Below are 24,657 nucleotides of genomic sequence, written 5' to 3'. Positions count from 1 at the left end.
GTCAAGTATATCTGCTGATCTAGATATGGTGAGCAGCGGCACCAAGAGGAGCCGTTCCACCACCTCTGAATGCTGGAAGGACTTCGAAAAGATCTTCAAGAACATCAATAGTAAGAAGGTAAGGATCTCTGCCAAGTGCATTCATTGTGCCACTGTATACGCTACTCGATCTACTATTGGCACTGGCCATCTAGAACGGCATGTTGAGAAATATCCAGCGAGGAAGTCAAAGCTTCGTGTTTCCCAATCTTTGCTCCAGTTCAATTCGGACGGAAGTGTCCATCACTTGGATAACAGTTCTGAGGTAGCTCATACTCAACTATGTCGTTTGATTGCTAGACTTGATCTTCCTCTATGTTTTGGTGCATCAGCTACATTTGAAGAGTACATTAAGCTTACTTATAATCCTAGATTCTCTATTGTCTCTAGGCAAACCACCACTAGAGATTTTAGCAAGTACTTTAATGATTGTCGTGCTAAGCTTATTGGATCATTAACTGGTGTTTCATCTGTTTCTATCACTTCTGATATCTAGTCTGGTAATGCTAAGGAAGATTACCTTAGTGTGGTTGCTCATTATGTTAATGTTGATCGGCAATTAAAGAAGAGGATAATTGATTTTAGGCTCATGGATGAATCTCACAATGACCAGAACATTGCTGATCATGTGACCGCTGTGCTTGAGGAGTATGGTTTGATTTCAAAGGTATTTTTTGTTACTTTGGATAATGCCTCTGCTAATACCAATGCTATTGAGAACCTGAGTCCTGAATTATCTTCTTATGTTGGTAAAATATTCTTGCATCAGTGTTGTGCTTGTCATATCATTAATCTTGTGGTTAAATCTGCCTTGCATGAAATTAAGAAATATCTTGAAGCATTTAGAACTGCAATTTCTTTCATCAATTCTTCTAACCAGCGGATTGCTGCATTTAAGAGATTCTGCCTTGTTGTGAATGTTCATCCTAGAAAGTTTGGTTTGGACATGGATGTCTGGTGGAACTCCACATGCTTCATTCTTAAACATCTAATCCCTTACAGGCAGACATTTAATGTTTTCATTAAGACTAACTATCCCAGGGGTGAAGATGAGCCTTTACTTTTGACAAAAGATTATTGGACTATTGCAGAGAGTATATTATCATTCATTAAACTATTTTATGATTCAACTCTTGCACTTTCTGGTGTTTACTATCCTACATCTCCACTTATGTTGCATCAGCTTATTTTGATTGCTAAGCATCTGAAACATTGTGAGAATGATAAATTGCTTAGGTATGTGGTTGTTCCTATGAAAGATTACTATCTTAAGTACTGGAGGGATATTCCAATACTTCATTCTGTTGCATTCATCTTGGACCCTAGAACTAAATTGAAAGGTTTTCAAAATGTGCTCAGGTTGTTATTTAGTATTACTGGTACTGATTATTATGTTTACTTCACTGATGTAAGAACCGAACTTTCTACTGCATTTAAGATGTATGATGACAAGTTTGGTGCAATTAAATTGCAAAGGCCTCCATCGCCATCCAGTTTTGGTAAGAAAAAAAAATTGATTGGGATGACTTTTTTTTCAAGTGGTGGTGATGCCGATGTATCTGCTTTTGGACTTAGTGGTGTCTCTGGTACTTCAATCGCCACCCATCCTCCCATTTTGCAGAAGATCATCTCCAAATGCTTTGCTGCAAGCAGCAAGCACTAGTGCAACTAGTATGGGTATTGACTCTGAACTTTCTATCTACTTGGACAGTGATACTGTCACCCATTTTGATGATAGCTTCAACACCTTGAATTGGTGGCATGAGCATAAATGAACTTATCCAGTTCTGTCAATCTTAGCTAAAGATGTTCTAACTGTGCCTGTCTCTACATTATCATCAGAGTCTGCTTTTAGTACATCTGGCAGGATCATCGAGGAGAGGCGGCGTCAATTGAGCTCTGAAATAGTGGAGATGATCTCTTGCGTCGCGTCAAGGACTGGAAGGCTGCAAAAGTAAGAATTCAGAACTTGGTGGAGGATCAGGAACTTGAAGATAGATTTGCTAATTCGTATCTAAATGTTCCTAGTGATTCAGATGTGTAACTCAAACTGCCTGTAATAACTTAATGTTTATTTGATTGAGCTGGGATGCACTCTTTTTTCATATCTAAGGTTTCTCATAAGGTGTGAGTTTTACCTAGATAGATTTTTAACAAGGCAGCCATTACACCAACTCAAACTTTTGAAATTGTTTCTCTTGCCTCTGATTGTGGATTGGACTGTGGTCTAAATATACCTACCGTGCTAGCGTGCTGGCCCAGCACGATAAAAAAAAACCTTAGACTAAATCATGCTAGGATCGGGGGCCCATCTACCCATCTATAACAGCTCCTGCGAGCACCGCGCCTTTTCTATCCTTTCGGGAGGCAGGAAGGTCGGACCCGATGCGCGACTGCGGCCGTCCAAAAACGTGAAGACGACCCGTCGCGCTCGCGGCTCTCGGCGCCGCGCGCGACGCGGGGCCCGTGCGCGCCTAGGAAGGAAGGATAGGAGGCGGGGCTCGTGATGGAATGACCGGCGACCACACGGGATCCGGGGATTGGCGGACGCGGCACGCGGATTTCCCCGGATGGGGCGTGTGCGGCTGCCGGGGCCGCATCGTGTGCACGCCAAATTCTCACGTCCTCTTCTCTCCCACCGCCTACGCCTACGCAGCTGCTTACCTTATCCCCCCCGCTAGCCTCCCGCTGCGCCTCATCCCGGCAGCTAGTACTTACCCCCCCCCCCCCCCCCCCCCCCCCCCCCCCCCCCCCAGCGGCCCCGGGCACTCTTCTGCTCCTGTCGGCTTCTTCTTCTCCATCTCGCTTCCCTCCGATCACCGGCTGCTCGTGCTGAACTCTTCTACGCAGGTTAGCCTCGTGCCATCGCGTTTCACCATTCGAATTCTTGCTCTCACAAATCATATGTTCTTAGTTTGCTCTTGTTCTCGCTAGGATCGATAGTTCTTCTCTAGATAGTGAACTAGGTTCTGCGTAGCAAATCCGATTGGTCTTGCTTAACCTTCGTGTGCAGTTGCAAGTCGCTAGAACGTATGTGTTCATGCAAACTAGTTGCTCAAATGCTTGGAGAGGTCTGGTTCGATGCAGTTTACTGATACTAGGAATGCGTTCGTGCAGAGCGATGAACATCTTGAACCAGCCCATCAACCCCGGCGGCCACCCGGTGTTCCCGGCGGCCAAGGAGAGCGGCCACCTCGCGCCGTCGTCGGTGCGCTTCGACGGCGCGCCGGCGCAGCCGAGCACGGCGGCCGCGGGGCGCTCCAGCGCCAACTACCCGAGGTGGCAGGCGCAGACGCTGCCCCGGGCCAGCAGCTACGTCGGCATCGAGCACGACGGGGCCACCGCGGCGCCCGCCCCGTTCAAGCCGCCCACGCTCGACTTCCTGCGGTCGCTCCTGGACAACTGCAGCGTCAGCTCCGCCTTGGCAGGCGGCGAGGCCAGCGCGCCGCCGGCGCAGGCGCCGCAGCTGCTCGCGCTGCGGGTGGTCGTGACCTCCGCCGTGGAGCTCGACGCGCGCCAGACCGAGCTCATCGCGCGCAAGATGCGCCTGCTCACCGGCTTCGTTAACCTCACCGTCGTGAACGTCGTGGACCCGTCCCTGATCGCCGGCTTCGTCATCAGCTACGGCAGCGATGACTCATACGTCATTGACCTCAGCGTCAAGGGCCAGCTCGCCGCGCTCAAGAACCGCGTGGACTCCATCGACCAGACCGCCCACGCCCACGGACACCCGCACCACTGATCAGCACTGGAGAAAGGTATACACACACTACAAGCCCAGCAGCAGCACCGCCATGACCATGAGACTATATACAGAACCGAACGCCATGCCAACAACAGTTTTCCTATCCAATGTTGTTGTAAATCGCGAGAAACTTAGCTACTGCCTTCCTCCTGAGCCTATATAAATGTTTGTACGATACAGCAAATGTTATTATATATGATCGACGTTGAAACAACAGCTTTGATGCTGTAATATGATGCTGCAAAGTTGCAGTTTGTAAGCAAGGTGGATTGCAGCTCTGAAATGTTGAGCTAGCAGAGTCTAATGCCATGAGAACAAAAGTAAATGCTACTGTATCCAGGAACAAGTAAATGTATTTGTGAGATGCAGCTACAGCTTTTTACCCATCTTCAGCGTTCTGCACTGATCAGATTAGTAGCACAAACACATGAGGATTTTTTCAATGTCTATATTATTCAAGAACAGCAGCTCAACATAGAGAAGGTCACAGTTCATCAGTGATTCATGAACTAAGTACAGGTAAGTGCAGTAGTACAGCTTTTATCTATTGTCGTTGTAAATCGCGAGATACTTAGCTACGGCCTTCCTGCTGACCCTATATATGTGTTTGTATGATCAACGCGGAAACAGCAACTTCTATGGCATAATATGTTGTTGCAAAGTTGCAGTTTGTATGCGAGGTTCAGGGTTGCAGCTCTGTAATGTAAGAGTTAAGCGGTAGCAGGGTGCCAGAGTCTAAAGCAATGAAAGATAGCTAAATGGTACTGTATCCAGGAACAAAGAAATGGTATTTTGTGAGATCAGCTAAAGCTTAAAATTGAGATTGTGCGAATTTGCAATGGCACAGGGCAAGATTTATTTCTTCATCTAATATTCAGAGTCTGCACATATCATATTAGTAGCACAAAGACATCAGAATTTTTCAGTGTCTATCTTATTCAAGAACGGCAGCTCAATATATGTCCCAGTTCATCATGAACGAAAGACAGGTACAGTGCAGTAGAAGTAGGATCAAACCAAAGCCTGATTAACTGTGTTTCTGGCCGTGGACATCGCGGTGCTGCAGGGCTTCGTAGAGATTCTTGAGAGCCTTGTCATAGTTCACGAACCCCATGAACCAGAACTCATGGTTATCCGTGGTCGTGATCTGGATGTACCTCTCTGCCCGGTTGCGCGTGCTGGAAGAAGGGTTCACCGACCTCACTTGGCTCAGGGGAAGCACCACCTGCAGGTCAATTTCACACACATAAAAAAGAGGTTCATCAACTTTGATCTGTCACTCTCTGTTTTTTAACTGAATTTTGGTCAGTCAGTGACTCTAGGACGTGCATTGGTGGATCAATCACTGAATGGAGGTGAATGTGAAGCACTGACTGAACTGAAATAAACTGAAACGCGACTGAAAGGCAGGCTGGTACTTGCCTTGTAATACATGCACTCAATCGGCTGGCCGGCAGGGCCCTGGTAGCAGACGGGGCTGTCACTGCAGAAGGCGAGGCGCGCCGTGGAGAGGTAGAGCGTGCCGATGACGGGGCCCGAGGAGGTGGAGAGGTAGCAGGCGTAGGCCTTGCGGAGCTGCTCCCCGGGCATGGCGCCGAACGTCTGGTAGAAGACCCGGTCGTGGCCGCCCTCAGCGTACACCTTGGTCCCCTGCGACAGCCGCGCCACCGCCGCGTCCGCCATGTTGGGCGCCGTCCGCACTGTCCAAGGAAGGAAGCAGCAGGTCACGCATCGGAATCCATCGTGTCAGTCAGTCAGTGTGTGCGTGTGACGAATCGATCAGAGGAGGAGCAGAGGAGGAAGGTGAACGGACGGTGGTGCCAGATGTTGCCGGTGGCGTCGGCAGCCTTGCGGGTGCCGTCCTCCAGCAGCTTGCCGTACCGGCCCAGCGCCTTCATGACGGCTGCATCCAAGCAAACGAGCACGTAAGCCAAGCCGAATTCATGGTGAGCAAAAGACGAGAAGGGGCGGATTCAGGGACGTACTCTGGCAGGTGGACGGGGTGGCGGCCGCGGGGGTGACCATCACGTAGGGGTTGCCCACGCCGTTGCTCGCCACGGTCACCGGCACGGCCGTGGACTGGGGCTGCGGCGCGGCCGCCTGCTGGTTGCCGTACGCCTGCCCGTGCCCGACCGGGTACCCCGACGGCGGAGCAGCCCACGACGCCGCCATCAGTCCTCTCCGCTCCGGTGTCCGGGACAAGGGAGATCGGGGCGTCCGGCACTGGCGATCGATTTGATCGGGGCTCAGGAGATGGGGGAAGCGCTGGCGATCTAGTCGTGCGGGTGCTTTGCTTCCTTTTTGTGCGGAATCGAAGGCGAGGAGACGAAGGTTCTGTGCAGCGTTTACTCTCACCCTGGGGAAGGAAAGGGAAAGGGGAAGGAAGGAGGGGCGTGCAGTGCAGTGCCGTGCAGCGCGGCCGACGAGGGAGGGGTGATTGAAGAAGACAACTGTAAACAAGTGGAATATTTTGGGGGTTCGCGTCACTTCCGCGTACGTCCGCCGCACCGAATCCTGCTGGGCGGGCAGGGCGGTGCACCGAATCGCCGGTGCGGCGATCGATGCCCGCGGCGGCGCCTTCAGGTGGAAGGAAAAGGAACGGCTGACCGAGGCCTGAGAGATCGAGCAGTTGGCGAAATGGAGAAAGATGCAGACAGAGGGGATGATGGATGGTAGCTGGTTCTGGCCCAACAGGCGCGGCATCGGATTCTGCTGCTCCATTTTAGGCTAAGTCTGGAGGCCCGCTAGCCTAGCCACACAGACAGTATCTAGTTCGGCCCAAGGCGTTGAGCCCATTCGCTGTGACATGCAAATACTGCTGCTGGAGAATGTCCACAGTCCACCACGACACTCTACCCCTTCTGTGCACAAAGAGTGCTATTTTAGAGCTTAAAATAAGAGTGAACTGTAACTTTTGAACTAACTAGATTTAATTGTACGAAAAAATAATTATCTACAATTTTCTTTTTACCAAGGTGCATGCGCATTTAACTAACATATTTTTTCCATTATGCATTTTATCTTTTCCAAGATGCATGCACATTTAAATTTCTATTTTTTCTCTTTTCAATATTTGGTTCATGTTGATTAACTGCTTTAATTAGAGGCATCTATATCACTTCTCATAAATACTAATATGTCCTTAAACTTTTGAAAACTTTTGAAAACGCACTTTTTTTGGACAGAAGGAGTATCTAGATGAGCATGTGCAGAATCCTCTAAAAAAGTAAGCAGGTACAAGTTTCGGAAGCTATGGTAGTTTATACTAGCTTCATGTTATGGCATTGGGTATGAAAATCAGTTTATCTTTTAAATAATTTATTTTTTTCCTAAACACCATGTATTTAAGAATGGGTAAATTTTTTTTTTGCGAAACAGAGGTGGATTTGTTAGCTCGTACTCGGGTTACAATCTCCACGCACAGGGTTTCCGATAATCTTAGGAGTTCGTCACAATCACACAGTTGATGACATCTCTACACAAGTACTCTGAGTTTGGTTCCTACTATATTATTTAAACTCCACCTCTCGCTTCCTGGACAAGAAACATGAGGCAGCTTTTGTTTTCCGATGTCGAGTTCAAAACATTGCAAGCAAATTTAACCATTCAACTCTGGTATCGATGACGATCGAGGCAACTTCGTCTGCCTCGTTACACCTGCAAGAACAGGTAGTCCCGGTAGTGTATGCGTAGGCTATTCGTTGAGTCTATTGGGGAGAGATCTTTTATATGTCTGCTTTCCTGGAATTTTTTTTTTGTCAATCCACAAAAAACTACAACCAATCTACTGAGCATTGAAGTAAGTTGCGGAGCACACTTCACCAGATATACATGAAATTTGACTAGGCCACATGGCAATCTGGGCACGTGATTTCACCGTGTACAAACACATGCATTTCATGGCAAGTTTCGCTTCACTATTCCATTTCGTTGGCTTGGGAAGCTTGCGTTTCATCAGAGCAATTGGTGTCTCGACTACATTTTCCGGATACGCCGAAGAAGTCAGCTTCAGTGCCATGCCGAACGAGACGTACACACTACATACGCGCAAATAGTAGTCTTCCCTCCGTTTCAAAATGCGATCGTTTTAACTTTTCTAGGTATATAAATTTTGCTATGCATCTGGATATAAATGTACGATAGCAAAATCTATGTATCTATAAATCCAAAACAACTTACATTTTGGAACGGAAGGAGTATAAGGTCCTGTTTGGCATAAGCAACTAAAAATAAGCAACTTATTTGCTTATGAAACCAATCACCCTTGCTTATTGGGTTGCTTATGGGGCTGCTTATTTTTAACCCATAAGTGTTGCTTATGAGGACTAAAAGGTGATCTTTAACCCGTCCTCATTTATGAGGAGTGAGAAATGGGATGGCATGTAATTATTAGGAGCAAATATGTCAAAAACAATCTCATTCAATGCAGTTTAGCAACTCAAACCAAAAGCAACTACACATGGCCTAACCTTTGTATATAGTCCCATGTGTTTGGCATTGTTGGAAAACGGGACACATGCATGTGACTGTGCAAGACCCGTCCGAAATTGGTATTAGTATTTTGTCGCGTCCAAGTTGTACGCTTGGTTATACAAAACTAGAACTGCACGGCCTGACTGAATTCAGCTTTGTATGAACAAGCTAGACCAAACGTGCACCATGCTGCTAAATACACATTAAAAAAAACTTGAGCTCGTATGGAGTTCAATCTGTGTTTAGCCGCTCTTTCATCATCGACTTCTCTGTCGCCGAATAATAAGCTAGCCTTAGAGTAAAAGGGTTTTTGAACATAACCGTAGAACCCTCTAAAACAGGAGTACTAGGTTTTTTATGGGTTGTAAAATAGTTTTTGAATGTGGTATAATCGTAGAGAAAAAAAGATTTGTAGCAGAAGAATGTTACTGTACTACGTGTCACAACCGGGTCCAGCGGGACCCAAAACCGCACGCGAGAGGGGCCGTGTCGCACCAGGCACGACGCGGGCGCGCCAGGATCACGAGCAAAACGAGACTCGCACGCGCGACCACGCCGCGCGCCTTCGCTGTCCGCCCGCTCGCGGCGACCGGTTCAGCCCCACACGGCTCGGCTTGCTCAGCCACCGAGATCGGAACACGTCGCCAGGATGGACGGTGGTGCGAAGAGGAAAGCCGCGGGGCCCGCCACCGATCCTACGTGTCCGTGTCGCGGCGCGCTGACCTGTCACCCCGTCCAGCGTGGCACGAGCAAACCCTCTTCCCGCCTCCCGCCCGCTGCGTGCCGGAGCGTGCCGCGGCGCGCGCCCCACGCTCCCCCGCACCCGCTTCACACCACACACGGATACGCACCAATCGGAGCCCAGGGATCCGCCACGGATCCTGCCACAGGCCCTTCCCAGCCGCACGGGATCCCAAAAATTCGTCCACGTCGGACGCCACGCCCGCATCAGAGCCGTTCCGGGAAGCAACAGGCGGTTGCGCGTCGGAGACCTCTGCCGTGCCGGCTCCCCCAATCCGACGCCCTCCTCCCAACCTATTTCTACGCGCACCACCCGTTCCGTCGCCGGTGACTCGTCTCGGCTCGTGCTACTGCTACTACTTCGGATTGCCACCGGTTTCGCCATCGATCCCGGCGCCTCGGATCATTACTTCGGTCGCAGGAGTCCGCGGCGGTCCGATCGGTGGTGGTGAGGCGGGCGATGGCGGCGGCTGCGCCCACCGTGCGGGGGTACGGCCCGGCGTCGTCGTCGTCGTCGGTGGCGCTGCACCGGCCGCGGCCGCGGATGCCGGCGTCGTTCGCTCCCGTGGCGACGCGGCGGGCGGCCTCGGTGCGCCTCCGCGCGGCGGTCGCGGACGCGCCCCGCGGGCTGCAGCTCCAGCGGCGGGAGGAGGGGTTGTTGGGGAGCGTGTTGGGCAGAGGAGGTGAGGAGGAGGAGGAGGAGTTGTTGGAGAAGGTCGGGGAGGAGAAGGTGGAGGGGTGGATGCGGGAGTCGATCGCGGAGATCGTGCGGAACATCGGGGAGGCACCGTTCCTTGTGCACCTGTTCAGCAGCGACGACGACGACGGCGTGACGGTGCGGCGGGAGCCCGCGTCCCCGGAGAGCTGGCCCGACGTGCAGCGCCGATGGGGGGCCGGCGGGCAGCGGCGGCCGGACGGGATCATCCTGGTCGAGCAGGTGGCCGCCGCGGCCGCGGACGGCGGCGCCTCCGCCACGGAGGCGGCGCGGCAGGTCTGGGGCCTGGTGGTGCAGGCGCGCGGGATGGAGTGCGCGTCGTGCTACGTGCTCGACACCTGCCGCGTCCGCTCGTCGGCCGGGTTCTGCACGCACTTCTGCCTCGCCCGGGCGCAGTGCTTCGGCGATCCCGTCGAGCTCCAGCTCCGCAACGCCTGGCTCAACCGCCTCGCCGGCCGTCGATAGCCCGCCGCCGCCGCGGCCCCGTGGCCGCTACTACTATTGATCTACTACTACTAAAAGTATTCGATGCGCCAACGACCAAATGCAATGATGCCTCCAGTTTGCCGGCAAGAACGAGGAAGAGAAGCATGGGGATTGGATTGGAAGCAGGGGAGGCGAACTGAATCGATCCAATCTTTTCGTTCAGTTCAGTTTCTCCCTGATTTCCTTTAGATGTCAAATGTACAGATTATTGATAGTAATTCTTGCTTGCTTGTTCAATGATCAAGATGCATCGAGGCAATTACAATGCATTGCCTATTGCTAGACCAAAAATTTCCAGTCCTTACTTTTCAAAAAAAAAAAGATCCAGTCCCTTTGGAGGTCTTCCCTTCATCTGTTGCAGCTTCTTGCTTTCGTTGCAAGGCAAATGACGACATGATTACGATTCCATGATTGTGATCAGCCGTAAAGTTACGTGATAACGTTCTCGTCTAGTATTCTTTTCCTCTTTCTTTGACTTGTGAGACGTAGTATTACGACGGCGTTAGTTAGGTAATTTAAACCGTTTTGACGGCAGGATAATGACAAGGGGGGCGGGGCGGGCGGGGGGCGGCGTAATCAATGGCACGGACGTGGGTTAATGGTGCCTGACGCCTGTTGGCTCCATTGCGTTGCTCTGCTCTGCAGATCTTTTTTCTGGCTCCAGCGTTTGCAGAAGCAAGTGGTCTGTTGCTTGCCTATCGGTTTCGGCCATTTAACACCAGTGCGATCCAATTCAGCATCAACAGGTTCCAAACATTTAAGTAATGTTTTCCTTTTGACAATGAAGCCGTCAGCAAAACCATTTCTGGTCGTCTGAAGTGATAGCAGTTAGTAGCTGTACGACGTTTGAACAAGTATACTCCTATACCAAAGAAGGGAAGTTGCCTCGTGAGCTCACGTGTTGCTCTGCACCGGAGACGTGTCGACCATGTCGTTGCAAGACTTGCTCGTATCCTGGAGACACGGGAAATATGCAATTTGACGAAAGCTGGAACACGCTGAATTTTCTGCAGTCGTCTTCAGGCGCCAGCTAAGACCACGAACAATCAAACTTGGTTAGAAATTAGACGACGGGCACGACCAATCAATATCAACTACAGACTAATTGCAACAACAAAAACAAGTCAGCAAACGCCTGAAGCCTGAACCATTCAACTTGAAGTTGAAGGTCGGCCAGGCAAACACTGTCACGCGCAGAACGCCTACGACGACCGCGATCTCCCCAAACGAGAAACCGAGGCCGAGGCTATTTCAATCCAACTCTCCCTCCGTCTTCGTTAATGTGACCAATAAACCCTCAGTTCACTCTCCAGAAACCTATCAAACGGCCAAACACCAGAAGAGGAGAAATTATCCGGAAAAAAAAAACCCATCAGAATTCATAACAGCAGGCAAGCTGAAACGAACATCCTGCAAAGGAAGCACACGGCGGCACGCTTTTTATTTCCGGTGTCTCCACCATCAGATAGTCTCTGCGCCCCAGCACCAGGCGCACTGTCACGCGCGGCTTTGGCAAAATGGCAATATACACATAGAACACGCGGAGGGAAAAAAAGAAACACCTTGCACAATTCAACAGCATCGTCCACGAACACACGGCCTATTTCGTCATCATCACTGGTCCGAGTTATTGGATATCAAAGGCGGACATCGCTGGGAGGGACGTGTTGTCCTAGTAGCCTCCCTGGATGTAGGCGTTGAGCCGGTTCAGCTCCTCCCTGTGCTCGTTGACCACCGCGCGGACGACGTCGCCGATGGAGACCATCCCCACCATCCCCGTGCCGTCGATCACCGGGATGTGTCTGATGCGGTTCTCTGCAAGAAGAGATTGGTGCGACAGATCATGATCAATTCCAGTGCCCTCAACAGTTCTAGTAATACCGCTTGTCTGCTTGACAGAAGGACACATGTTGGTTACCTGTCATCAGCTGCATCGCTTGCAGGACCTTGGTGTCGGGCTTCACGGTGATCAGTTTGTTCTGTCAGCAAGATGTTTCATCAGTTAAGTTGTGTCCATACATCCTTTTAATACTTATGATCACCAATTAGACATCTAACGTCGTGTATACTAATGAGATTCTAGGTATGGTGGAAAATGAAATAAAATGGTGTAATAGAAGGGACAATACCTCTTCGGTCATGATGTCTCCAACCTTAGTTGACTTGGAAGATCGTCCCTGCACTATGATTTTCCGGAGATAATCTGAACCCACGAGGTTTCAGATGTTAGTCACATGTAACAACGATCTTATGTGCCGGTCTTTCTTAAAAGATTGTCATGCTTCCAGTTCCGTTTTCAGAATGCGAATTTCTGTGAAGTATTGGTTCTACCCTAAAAAACGTTTGACTCTATATGCTGTTGACTATGTGATTAATTACATTTAAGTCCAAGATGAAATATGGTGCACTGTTCAGTAAGGCGTTGTGTACAGGAAATGGTTGCAGTATGCGGTCAGCCTGGAGTTGGCCTGATGGAAATCATCTGTTTAGAGTTTTGCACTGATTTCCAAAGGTATATAGAGGTCAAGGATCAGAGTTTAGGGATGTAACAAGTAAATGGCTTCAATACACTTTCTTGTTAGTTGTTACCCCTGAAATTTCCTGCTCATGAAACTAAACCACTGTGCACAACTTTCTGTCGGGAATTCAGTGTAAACTGCTGACTATGATTGTGCCACAAGAAGACAACCTAATGTTTACTTATTCAAATATATGTTTAACTCCAGACAACCATGTGGCAGATGATCTGCATGTTTTTGATCTATCAATTACAAAGTACTCAGAAGACTTGCCAAAAAAGTTTGATGCGCGCTGAAGCAAAATCAAACTGGTGTTATACATTGACAACCTTACAGAAGAAATTTCAATACCTTGCTTTCCAATGTCTGGTTCAGGTTTATTTTCACTACAAAGGGGCAGTAATATGGATTTGTATCTTCAGCGATTTTTCATTTCAAAAGAAAAAGAAAAGGAAACGTCTAAGATAATACATTTCAAATTGCAAGTTACAAGTGTTTGCTGATATGTATGTAGAGTCCATCTTGTATACATGAGGCTATATATGTAGTGGCACAACCATCGGTTAATGCAAATCTATTATTCCCCAAAACATATCTTCTATGAACAAGTGCAAGCACCAAGCAGTAGTTTCTATCTTCCAAAATTTTACTCTCCAGTTTTCAGATTATTGACTCTTGACAGTCATAATTTTCACAGAATAGACTAAAGTACACCTCTATCGTCTAAAGGACAAAAAGGCAAAAGGGTAAAGTTAGGGGAACACTGTAGGAAGATACGCATTGAGAATAGAAAATCAAGTATTTATGAACAAAACTTTTGGTCAAGGGTGTCCAGTGCAGGTGCGGTACAGGATTTTGTACTTTTTTCCATCATACCCAAAGGTTAGATGCCGGTAATTACAGAAAGTTGCTCATTACCTCTCTCAGTGATAATGCCAGCAATTGCTTTATCCTGTCCAGGTTTGACCACCACCAGAGCTCCCACGTTGTGATGCGTCATCTGCAAAAAGTTTTTTTGAAGGTAAAGAAAAGCAGGTTTACCATCTGATGCATAACTGTTGCTTATAAATGAGCTAATATGGTCATCAAGAAGTGAACACATACCGATTTGACAGCTTCATAGACATTGTCCTCTGTGGTGCACCAGAGCCAAGATCCATCAGCACTCTTTCCTTTGGACTTCAAGACATCTGCTACAGTTGCAGTTTCAAATCCACGATCCTCTAGGCGAGCAGATGAAACTGACATGAAGCGAGAAAATGCAGCAGGAAGCATGGCTGGTTTGGGAGCGCTGACATGCTGGAGAACAGCATATTTAAGCACACTTCCATGTGACCTGATGGCTTGCACTGCCCGTTGCATTTTCTTCTGTGTCGGATCATAAATCAAAGGCAACAGTCACTTCATTTTGAACTATAAAGGATTTATTCATTTAAATTATGATTATGATTTTTATGATTTTTCTAAACCACATTAATTTGCTTCTGCCTTTAGAGTTCAACTTTTGAAGAATGCACTGAATCAGTATCTCATATACAAGGTGTTCAGCATAGAGTCCACGGTAATCACCATCAGCATCAAAACCACTAGACGATTCTGTAAATTATTGTCCGAGAATATTTGGCACTGTCACAAATAGATATAGAAAATGCAACGACAAGCTAAAGACAAATGGGGAAGGTGGTGCATCTTACAATTACCTAGTTCATGAAATATATTCAACTCTAAGTGTTGCATACTAACATAGGAACATGCATCTATATTGATTATTAAAGCAGTTTTTTTACCAACATATGTCATCAATGACAATGAGCAAACTGGTAGTCAAGTTCATCGACAACTTTCATCAAGTAGTTCACCTTATTACCAGAACTAGGGCGTGGACCTTGGTACAAAGAAAGACAGAACTCAGGGAAATAAGCAAATACAACTGATTTGATGATACACAACAATTTTTGCAAAAACAAGATAATACACAAAAAGGTGGGGCTTTAGATAAAGTTGTTGCCTTATAAAGCAAACAGAGCATTGAAAAGAAAGCAACAGGAATGATTGGATAAGTGGAAGCATTTCAGCAATAATGTTACCATCCACTGTTTTCTGCATAAACAAACAAATCATATCTCAATCCTACTTGGAAATCCTATCTTGATGTTAGTGGGAGCACAATACCAAAGGGCAGCTAGTTTTCAAGGCACTGCCTCAATGAAAAGGATGTCTGGTTTATCGCTTTGTCCTTAGACCGGTAAATAATAGAAGAAAACAATCTATTCGACAAATAGTCTTCCAACCACTGATAGAGCACAGAACCAAATACTTCAACTTGATATTGCTAGTGATGCCACATTCTACCTATAAATTAGTATCTGCACAGTAAGGTGATATGTCTAAACGCCTTGGCAGGTCTGTACTTGGAATTTGAAATAATCCAGCCCACTTCACATATTTGAAGAATATAGTCTGGACCGGGTCCACGACATTGGATTCGGTTTTATGTCACAATCAAACCAATAAGGAATCACCAACACACAGAGAACCCAACCAGTGGCGTCGCCACCCAGAACACTGAACTCCACACACTCATCACTGGACTCTGTCCATGACGTTTCATTCAGGTTTATCAAATCACTGCAGATGCGCGAATCGAACGAACAAACGAATCGAAAACTGCAAAACTAGGTGCCTCGCGTCTGGCTCGGAGGGGTTTGGAACCGAAGAGTTTTAAAACTGTTAGCTAGAGCCCTACAATCTATGCGCATCGATGAAGATGCCAAATGAAACGCATCAATACGCCGCCTCAGCTAATAGCCAAACAACAACAGCAGGCACTGGACAACCAGAGAAAAACCAAGCAAAACTGCTCTCCCGTTCCCTTTTCTTCTCAGTGGTTAACAGTGTTTGCTTAAAAACTCATGTCCTTTTGCTACCAAGCCCACGAGCAGAGCCGCTCGCAGTGCTTCGAGTGAACAGACCAGATCGTGCAGAAATCAAGGGGAAAAAACGAATACTCTTCTCACAAAGAGACAGAACACCGCGAACGTACAGCCAGATTAACCCGATCCAAAGGAAAGCAAAGCAAAGCAGCAGTTCCCTCGAGAAAACCTAGCAGACGCGCGGCGGCACCACGCCTCTAGATCACGCAGTTCTCAGCTGAGGCACCGATCCGTTTAATCGAAGCAAAGAAGAGCAAAGGGGGTTCGGCTGGTTTACCTGCTCGAGCCGAACCGCCGAAGCTCCGCAGTGGCGAGGGAGTTGGGGGGAGGAGAGTGGAGGGTGGATGGGAGAGGAGGGAGGAGGAAGACGAAGAAAGGACACTTGTTACGTTGCGAGGCGAGAGGGTCGGGGGGCTGATGGATGAGCGCTAATTAAAGCGACGTGTCTCTGCGGGTGGGGATTGGTGAAGTCATGTGCCGTCGGTCTTATCCACAAGGCCCTGTCTCCTCTTTTCTCTTCCGCTTTTTTTAGTGCGACCTGGAGGCAGGTTAAACGCACACTCTCTTTGAGCTCAGGGTAACGCTCTGCAGTCTGCACAGCACTTTTCGGTGCATTTTGCAGCTGATTTGTAGGAGTAGGTAGCTATTGGTGCCTGGACCCTGGTGCCGCGAGGAGACGACGGTGTCCTTTGGATCTCGCAGTGGATGGGTGTTACCAACCGTGCTTTGGTTCTCGTGCGCCAAAGTGCGAAAGAAACCACACTTTGGGAAGCCATCGCCGTCGTGCATTTATGCGTGGAAACCCAGCAGGAAGGAAAGAGTTCCATCCCGGGAGAAGAGAAGAGCAGGGCCGCCAAACGCCGAATCAATGATCAGCATCCGGGGGCTGGTACTAGTGGTAGCCAATCATGGCCGCAGGGGCCAAGGATTAGAGGAGACGCAACCGCAACGCAACAGCCGCGGAGGACCGAGGCATCGGGAGGTGGCGAGCACGAGCAGCTCAGGGGTCCGGGGCCGGATCGGCGTCGCCGTCACGGCTCACGGGCGCACGTAAACAGAACAGGCGTCCCCGTCCCGCGGTCCCGGTTCCCTCTTCGGCTCGGGCGGGGGAGAGGAAAACTACCCCGGTGGATGTGGATGGATGGCAAGCGTGACGTCCGACCCCTGCCCTGATGCCGACGTTTTACCCGACCTGAGCGAAATTTCCCCCCACCTGTCTGCTACTCTCTGCTCTGCTGCTGATGGAGTGATAGTGACGAAAATATCTTGGCCGCCGCCGGCCGGATCGGATCAGGTCATTGGATCGGGTGGGGGCCGTGTGAAGGATTCCCTGGTATTCATCTGCATCCTTTTCTGCCCGCGGCGCCAGGAACCCTATCGTTTGGAAACAGCTAGCGTCGCGCTCGCCCGGAGTGCGCGACCCGCGCGGCCTGCTGCTGCGGCCCGCCGCGGCTCATTTTACGGCGGCTCACATACTTTTTACTTTACTTTTTCTCGTGATAATTTTTTTCCTTAAATGTTTATTTTCGATTCAGTTTGCATGACTGCATTCCTTTTGATGAATATATTTTAATATATTTTTTTATATTCTAGCAACTTAACTAGTTATGTATGAAGTGTGTAGCAACTTATGTATAAATCTATTAACACATTATGTACATAAATTGCTACATTTTTCACTCAATATAGTTACATATTTGAGGTATCTATTTAAGCTATCTCATTTGTCTCTGTATATATGGATACATTAGCTCCGAATAAGCTATTACATTGACTCTATGTGAGTTATAATTAATATAACATATAAGTTATCACATGTTCTCTATATAAGTTGCTATACAGTTTGTCCATAAGTTGCCAGTCATATAAAACAACATCAAAATATATGAGATACGGATCTTGTTTTGCAGATCTCATCACTAGGAACACAATGGCGCAAACGAAATTAAAAACGAACACTTGATGAGTAAGTTATGCTCATTTAAAGAAAATATACTAACAGTCCCCTTAACTGACGTATCACTGACATCATCTAGACCCAGTGCGGCAGTAGAGTGGTGGAAGCTGGGGTCGCGTGCTGCGCGACAGCGCGACCCGTCGCTGGATAGCGCCATCCTATCGTTTGTTGACGACTTGCGTCTTGTCATGAATGGGGAGGAGTTCTTTTTCACCGCTCAGGAGATTTCATTTTTACTGCACCGCCAGTCGCGGCGGAAACATTGATGCACACGCACGGGCTATCCACGCACTATCACTAGGGATTTTCCCTAAGCTAATCTTCTTCGACGCCACCTGCACCGCACGTCCTTCTTTCGAGCTCATCTTTGAGTTGCAAGCACTCTATTTTGGTGTGACCCGAACTTTCTTTATATTCACAATACTTGCCTGCATCTCTTATTTCATGCAGTTCCAACGGCCTCGGTCGTCAAAGATCAAAGTCGCTTCTATGCCGAATTCTTCTCCAAATTTCATCCCGGTTGAATTTGGTGTGTGCGGGAAATTGTCGCTGATACTCTGTGGGGCTATCCGGTTTGCTCGCTCCGTCCTTTCACTTACTTCCAAGGGGATCGCAGACTACTTTCTTTGGGACTATGCTAACTCATAGCAGCACCTATCACTAGAAACTCTTTCATTCCTCACCAGCAGTTCTTTGGAACTAGTTCCGTAGTACCTGTAAGAGCAAAACACTTCCCTCCACTCATACTCTTTTACCTGTGGGGCGGGGCTGTATGGTACTTTAGCTGGACTTTACACCAGCTCTATTCACTGATAGTGTTACTGGCTCTTTTCTAGCATCTCGTACTCACCGCTGTGCGCCTAGTTAGGCTTTGAAATAATAGGAACAAAGATCTTCCGCAATCAATGTTGTACTCAAATCCTCTCTGGCCGGAGAGGGGGATCTCTTAAGCAGAGTATTCCGAGTCTAGGGCGAGCGGAAGTGTTGGAAAGGGATATCATTTTCAAAGAAGGCATGGGTCCTTTCGTCTTTGTAAGACTTTCACAATATACCAGTGGATAATATCATCTAAGAGAGAAGGCCCATAAAAAGAAGCCGGCTACAAAACATCTTGATTTATAGGAATCAACGATCTCGCCACTGCAAAGAGGAAGTCGAATGATTTGGATTCGGATAGGCTATCTCGACAGTAAGAAACCGACATCATCATCTATCTTTCATGATGGTGGGAGGCAAGATTTCGTGGTCAAGCACAAACCAAGCATAAGTGGATAGCAACTTATACTATGGAGGCAGAGTCTCCTCCCCTCATTTCGCAGCTTCTTTGCTCTGATCCTGATCTATCTTTCGAAATTGCTACATGATTTGTGAAAAGTGAACAAATAGGTCAGCCACATAAAGAAGAATATGGGTGGTGTAAGCTTTCCCGCTTGATCTTTACCTAAAAAAATGGAAGTAGCTCGATTCCAGTATCAAGGAAAATGGGTTGTAGAAATTTTCTTTGAGAAAAAGTTAAACACTAGGCTCATCCTTTTAGTATACTTTATAAGCATGGAAGACCCTAGCAACGTTAGGTATTACTAAAGATGAAGGTCGAAGTCCATTCAAGTCTAGAAGTAAGCTCGAGACAAGTGAACAAAGGCTGGTGTAAGCACAAGGGCGAGGTGAAGAAAACTTTTGAAGAAATTGGTTCTGACGTCGAAGATAGGCTAGCTAGGACGGAAGCTTTGAAGCGGATTGGTACTGCTTTTCCTTTGGGCTCAAGCATGTTTGTCAAGCGGAACTTTCTCTTTTTGTTTCCCTTCTGAATTGGAACTATTGCTGGAGCATCCAATTCATCAATTACTGGCATGTTTGTGGTGAAAGCACCTTTTTTTCAAAGCAAAGGCGCGCACATTTAATTAAATAATGGGCAAATCAGGAGTTTGTAAGCTACGAACTTACTCGTGGTAGTGTAGAAGAAGGTCCGGTGTATCGAGGAATATGAGCCACACCAACCATGAATGGTTGAATCGTCGAGTAGTAAGTAGTAGCGGAAGTTAATCTTCTTCTTCTTTTTTCGAAGCTGTCAGTTCATCCTAGTTTTTGTGAGTACTTCCTTTTCCAATCCATCCTTTCCCTTTGCCAGTCTTAGTTCTTAGAAAATCAAGTAAACCACTGCCGAGATTTCTTTCTGGTGCTTGTCCCATCTGACCGGAATAACAGGTATCGAGATATGCATCTGGATAGGATGTTTTAGTTAGCTAGGCATTTGCTTGTGATTAATACTTCTTAAGGTAGTTAGCTAGGCAAGTATTATTCACGAAGAAGCAATGGTATAGGTTGAGTAGTACCGGTTTAGAAAGGTAAGTAAAGTATTTCAAGTATGCATGTGTGATAAGTCAAGCAAAACCAGGACGGAGTGGGAGAAGAGATAGATTTTTTGATTTGTTAGAGGAAGGAGATGCGGTGTAGTATGTGTATGTAATAGGACTATAAAGAGGCATGTATGGTATAAGTAAGGAATAGACTTTCACAGAAAGGTATGGAATAGGCCTGTTCAACGGTGGTTTATCATGGGTTTACGCGGTTTCTCAAATAAACCACATGATTATGGGTTAGGCGGGTTGGTTTGCTGGTTTGTGCAGTTTAAAACCGACGACAACATACGCTATTGCTGGAAGCTGCGAGCGGCTCCCCATGTCAGCAGCGTTCGCGTCCATCCAGGCCGTAGCTGCGTGTCCCACCCGGTGCGCGCCACCATCGCGGCGCAACCCAGAAAGAATAGGCGTGCCTGTGCTGCTCTTGGCGCTAGCCGCCGCCGCCGTGGTGCTCGGTTGCGCGTCCACGGAGCTGCCGCCGCAGTAGTGGTCGATGTTAGCGCTGCAGGCGTTCCTCGCGGGCATGCCGCATGAGCGCGCGCTGGGCTGGAACGCGTCCATGCCGGCCCGCGCTTGGATTGGCGTCCGGTGCGACATGACCAATGCCACTATCGTGGAGCTCCATCTCCTGGGCGTCACCCTCATTGGCGGCGTGCCGCCGGGCACGCTCGACGGGCTGCGGGGCATCCAGGTCCTCTCGCCGCGCAACAACCGCGTCCAGGGGCATCCCCGTGATTAACTGTCGGTAACACATGGTGACTGTGTTTAGCTTGATTCTATGGGACTCGCATAATCGTCAGCGACGGCCTGGCCGTCGCTGCCGCACGGCGCTGGTTGCCGATGAGCCCCCTGTTAGACGGGTTTATTGGTCTAAACCACGGTTTAGCCCAACCCAGATGGAACCTAAGTAGCCGATTTCCACATGCTGGTTTGGCGGGTTGCATGGGTTGGCACCAATAGGTGAGCAGGACTATGGAATAGCTTAGAGGGATAGTATTTAACAAAGAAGCATGTAATCTGGTTAGGTCAACAAGAGAAACAGGTTCTAGGTATGACCGAGTAAGCTGCTTAAAGGCGAGATATGATTTCAATAGACTAAGAGTGGCATTTATGTAAAGGGATTCACAGATAGTTATTCAGTGGACATGGGACGCCCACGACGTCCCCCACCGGGTGTTCATGGTGTCGTGCCCGTGCCCGTGCCCCCAGCCCGAGCGCCCTACCATTTTAGCGGCGGGCGGTGGGACGACGCAGGCACGCAGCACGGCACGATCGGGCGGGAGGGCCGGACGTACGCCGCGGAGGCGAACTGGGGGAACGCACGGGGCCCCGCGCCAAAGGTCACCCGTCAGTGACCCTACCTCCAGGGGGGCGTGCCGCCGTGCCTGGCGTCTTGTCGCGAACGAAAGGAGCGTTTTCACCGGTCAGTAGATTCCAAGCCCGAAACGGTAAAGATTTCGTTTTACGGCACCGGAGCCACGGAGACACAACGCACTGGCCCCTCCGCCCAGGCTCTTATGCTAGGCTTTCCCTAAGCTAAGCTAATCATCCGCACGGCACGTTCCGCACCGGACCCTACGTGCCGTGCCGTGGCGACAGTGCCGCGCGTGTCAACGCGCGAGCGCGGTACCACCGTGCCGTGCGGCCCGAGCGCCCGAGGAGGCCGGGGACCGGGCGGGGCTACCAATTAGCGGCGGGAGGTGGGAAGAGCCGGTCGCGCGCCACGGGCGCGGGGCGCTGGTAATGGCAACGCACGCTGAGCTGCGACCGCGGAGGCGAACCGGGGGGAACGAACGGGCCCTGTTGCCACCTGCCGTGCGCCACCCAAACCAGTCGGCGCCTAGCTCAGGTTTCCGGGCGGGCGGGCGGTCTACGGCTCGACGCCTCTGCAGTCCGCACTCACGGACGGTGCGGCGGTCGCCGACCGTGGTTGCGCCGTTCCACGCCACCGCTCTGCCATCAACGTGTGGCCGCCAAAGCTTAAGCGTACTGGGGTCCTTGTGCACGCGGTTCATTACCATCTGAATCCGCAGCAAATCGCACATGGTTTTGTGCACGCGGGTGCTACTAATAAGTTTCGAGGTCCCGCACACAGCATCGTGTTTGTTCTTCGTACAATTCAAAAGGTAAACTTTCAGGTACCATTTGAGCATTCCTTTTCTAGAGTACATTTGAGCATCTTTCTGGTTGGCAACAGACAGAGGGCGCAAAAAAACAAAATTCCTTGTCAGCATGATGATCGATGAGGCCACGAGGGTAGTGCAGCAGCTGCCCACGGTACGGTAATCTTCTTCGACACCACCCGCACTGCACGTCCCCACGCCCACGACGTCCCGCACCGGGTGTTTATCGTGTTGGTGTCGTGTCGTGCCGTGCCGTGCCGTGACCACACAGTACCGCGCGTGCAACACGCGAGCGCGGCACCAAAGCCGTAGGCTAGCTGCGCGGTTCGAGCGCGTAGCAGAGCCAGCGTCCCGGTTCCACCGTGCCCGTGCCCCCAGACCGAGCGCCCTACCATTAGCGGCGGGCGGTGGGACGACGCAGGCACGCAGCACGGCACGATCGGGCCGAAGAGCCGGACGCGCGCCGCGGAGGCGAAGGGGGGAACGCACGGGGCCCTGTTGCTGACCTGCTGTGCACCCAAACGACCAAACGAGTTGATGCCTAGCTAGCTCAGGGTTCCGGCTTCCCGGCGGGGGCGGTCGACGCCTGCGGAGTCCGGCCTGACGGACGGTGCCGCGGTCGCCGACCGTGGTTGCGCCGTCCCACGCCTGACGCCACCGCTCTGCCATCAACGTGTGGGCGGTGGGCGCGAAAGCTTAAGCGTACTGAAGTCCTTGTTATTACCATCTGAACCCGCAGCAAATCGCACATGGTTTTGTGCACGCGGGTGCTACTGGTAACAAGTTTCGGGGTCCCGCATACAGCATCGTGTTCTTCGTAGTTTGGAGTCCAGAATAAACCATCCGTTCGTACAAATCAGAGGTAAGCTTTCAGGTACCATTTGAGCATTTCTTTTTTGGTTGGCAACAGAGTAACAGACAGAGGGCGCAAAAATTAAAGTTCTTTGCCAGCATTATGATCGATGAGTGCAGCAGCTGCCCACGGTATAGCTTGGTGTGATACTGACAAAAGTCAGCAGCCCAGCACAGAAATGAAACGCTAAAAAACAGGCCACCTCATCAAGTGCATGTAACCTGCACATCAAAAGGATGACGACTCCTTGTCCCACGTTTCAGTTGATAGAGTGGATGCGACCCGTCCTGTCGCGTTCCAGGCTCCCACACCACAATCATTTGCTCACCTCCAAATTGCGGTTTTTGTTCATGGTACACGCAAACGCAACCGCCGCTGCACCTTATTTCCTGCCATGATGACGCCCATAAATGCAGACAACACTACCATCAGCCACGAAATTAGGGCGTGTTTGATCCTCGTCTAAAAAGGTTAACCCTTCAGATTGAACGTTCGGATACTAATTAGAAAGATTAAATATGAGCTAATTATAAAATTAATTGCAGAAATTTTGGGATAATTTGCGAGACAAATCTATTAGCTTAATTAATCCATCATTAGCAAATGATTACTGTAGCACTATATTATCAAATTATGAACTAATTATGTTTAATAGATTCGTCTCGCGAATTAGCCTCCATCTGTGCAATCAGTTTTATAAATTAACTTATATTTAATACTCTTAATTAATATCTAAACATCTGATGTGATGGGAATTAAAGTTTAGCTCCTGGTATCCACACGGAGTTTTAGTTGAGCATAAAATGCATAATGCAGACTAACACCTCATGCGCTTAAACATCAGGTACTGAGTATCTGGGATAAACGTTGGAGAACTATAATTTGGTCACCGAACTCTGCCAATGCAACATGCCAGTTCCTTTTTCACCTTCTAGCACCCTAGCATGCGTTTGGTTTGGAGATGAGATGGAATGGGATGATCCTGTTCTTAATTTTTAGTATGGGATTATTTCGCTTCGTGTTTGGTTGAGAGGGATATGTTCATCCTAGTTCTTTGTTTGGTAGAAGAGATCTATGAGAAGGGGATGACGATGATTTTACATATCCATCAATGGATCCCACCTGTCATTCCCTGTGCCTATCTTTTCATTTCTTTTCTTTTCTTGCCGCAGCCTTATCTTCTTCCGTTGGACGAGCAAACAAAACCGAGCGGACGACTCGTCTCCCGTCCGGCTGTCCCCATCTCCGATCCGCCTTCCTGCTCCTCGTACTGCTATGCCGCCGCTCCCATCTGGCCATCTCCTTCTCCCTCTCTCTTCCCATCTCGCTCGCTCGTGCCCTCGCCCACCCTCTCGACCTGCCGTGTTGATTGGGAGTGGTGTGTGCTGAGAACGAGATACCGCCTGCGAGCAGCAGACGGGCGCTGCGTCAAGGGCGGCCAAGGTCCGGTGGAGGACGATGCAGTCGGATTTCAGCGAAGAAGCACGCAAGGAAGGAGACGAGCATTCCATGGCTTCGTTCGCTTCAGCTTATCAACCACCGAACAGTATTTTTCTCTCACAACAAATCAGCCGTTTCAACTTTTTAACCAGCTTATAAGTCCAACCGAACAGCCCCGTAGCGTCGCCGAGCCCGTCCTCTCGTTTTTTTTGCGGACGAAGGCATCCCGGATGTAAGGCGAATATTTCTCTCGAGGGATGACTCCACTCGTCC

The 24,657-nt window shown here is 49.2% G+C and overlaps 4 protein-coding genes across 5 annotated transcripts; 2 read left to right on the top strand and 2 right to left on the bottom strand.

Annotated features, from left to right (window-relative positions):
* The first annotated feature begins 2,737 nt into the window (after positions 1–2,737).
* LOC117837850 (uncharacterized) lies at positions 2,738–4,170 on the top strand. The gene is given in 3 exon segments (XM_034717628.2): positions 2,738–2,889; positions 3,157–3,743; positions 3,746–4,170. Coding segments are annotated over 2 exon segments (675 nt in total). The 5' UTR covers positions 2,738–2,889; positions 3,157–3,160; the 3' UTR covers positions 3,838–4,170.
* A 446-nt stretch (positions 4,171–4,616) lies between these two features.
* LOC117837847 (GEM-like protein 1) lies at positions 4,617–6,402 on the bottom strand. Its single transcript, XM_034717624.2, has 4 exons — positions 5,770–6,402; positions 5,598–5,687; positions 5,207–5,484; positions 4,617–5,009 (listed from the first exon to the last, which is right to left on the bottom strand). Exons 1-4 carry the CDS (start codon positions 5,954–5,956, stop codon positions 4,812–4,814), a joined length of 753 nt encoding a protein of 250 aa, XP_034573515.1. The 5' UTR covers positions 5,957–6,402; the 3' UTR covers positions 4,617–4,811.
* Positions 6,403–9,251: 2,849 nt separating this feature from the next.
* LOC117837849 (uncharacterized) lies at positions 9,252–10,468 on the top strand. Its single transcript, XM_034717627.2, has one exon. It carries the CDS (start codon positions 9,459–9,461, stop codon positions 10,176–10,178), a length of 720 nt encoding a protein of 239 aa, XP_034573518.1. The 5' UTR covers positions 9,252–9,458; the 3' UTR covers positions 10,179–10,468.
* Positions 10,469–11,610: 1,142 nt separating this feature from the next.
* On the bottom strand, positions 11,611–16,177 carry LOC117837851 (CBS domain-containing protein CBSX3, mitochondrial). 2 transcript variants are annotated; one of them, XM_034717630.2, is made up of 6 exons: positions 15,929–16,177; positions 13,823–14,083; positions 13,637–13,718; positions 12,329–12,402; positions 12,118–12,178; positions 11,611–12,014 (listed from the first exon to the last, which is right to left on the bottom strand). In XM_034717630.2, exons 2-6 carry the CDS (start codon positions 14,078–14,080, stop codon positions 11,872–11,874), a joined length of 618 nt encoding a protein of 205 aa, XP_034573521.1. In that variant the 5' UTR covers positions 14,081–14,083; positions 15,929–16,177; the 3' UTR covers positions 11,611–11,871. The 2 variants fall into 2 exon arrangements, with proteins under 2 accessions (XP_034573521.1, XP_034573520.1); XM_034717629.2 differs by having other exon boundaries at positions 13,823–14,086; positions 15,929–16,155.
* Positions 16,178–24,657: the final 8,480 nt, after the last annotated feature.

The sequence above is a fragment of the Setaria viridis genome, chromosome 9, assembly GCF_005286985.2.
Source record: "Setaria viridis chromosome 9, Setaria_viridis_v4.0, whole genome shotgun sequence".
NCBI classification, from domain to species: Eukaryota; Viridiplantae; Streptophyta; class Magnoliopsida; order Poales; family Poaceae; genus Setaria; species Setaria viridis.
Note: the sequence above shows the minus strand (reverse complement) of the source record. Positions and strands in the feature narration are given on the sequence as shown.

Excerpts from the sequence above, each read along its gene's own strand:
- LOC117837847 (XM_034717624.2), bottom strand. The coding sequence starts at position 5,956 with ATGGCGGCGTCGTGGGCTGCTCCGCCGTCGGGGTACCCGGTCGGGCAC. Across the intron at positions 5,485-5,597 it reads CGGCAACATCTGGCACCACC|TGCGGACGGCGCCCAACATG; the intron begins GTCCGTTCACCT and ends TTCCTTGGACAG. Across the intron at positions 5,010-5,206 it reads TTGAGTGCATGTATTACAAG|GTGGTGCTTCCCCTGAGCCA; the intron begins GCAAGTACCAGC and ends ATTGACCTGCAG.
- LOC117837849 (XM_034717627.2), top strand. The coding sequence starts at position 9,459 with ATGGCGGCGGCTGCGCCCACCGTGCGGGGGTACGGCCCGGCGTCGTCG.
- LOC117837851 (XM_034717630.2), bottom strand. The coding sequence starts at position 14,080 with ATGCAACGGGCAGTGCAAGCCATCAGGTCACATGGAAGTGTGCTTAAA. Across the intron at positions 12,403-13,636 it reads TGGCATTATCACTGAGAGAG|ATTATCTCCGGAAAATCATA; the intron begins GTAATGAGCAAC and ends TCGTGGGTTCAG. Across the intron at positions 12,015-12,117 it reads AGCGATGCAGCTGATGACAG|AGAACCGCATCAGACACATC; the intron begins GTAACCAACATG and ends CTCTTCTTGCAG.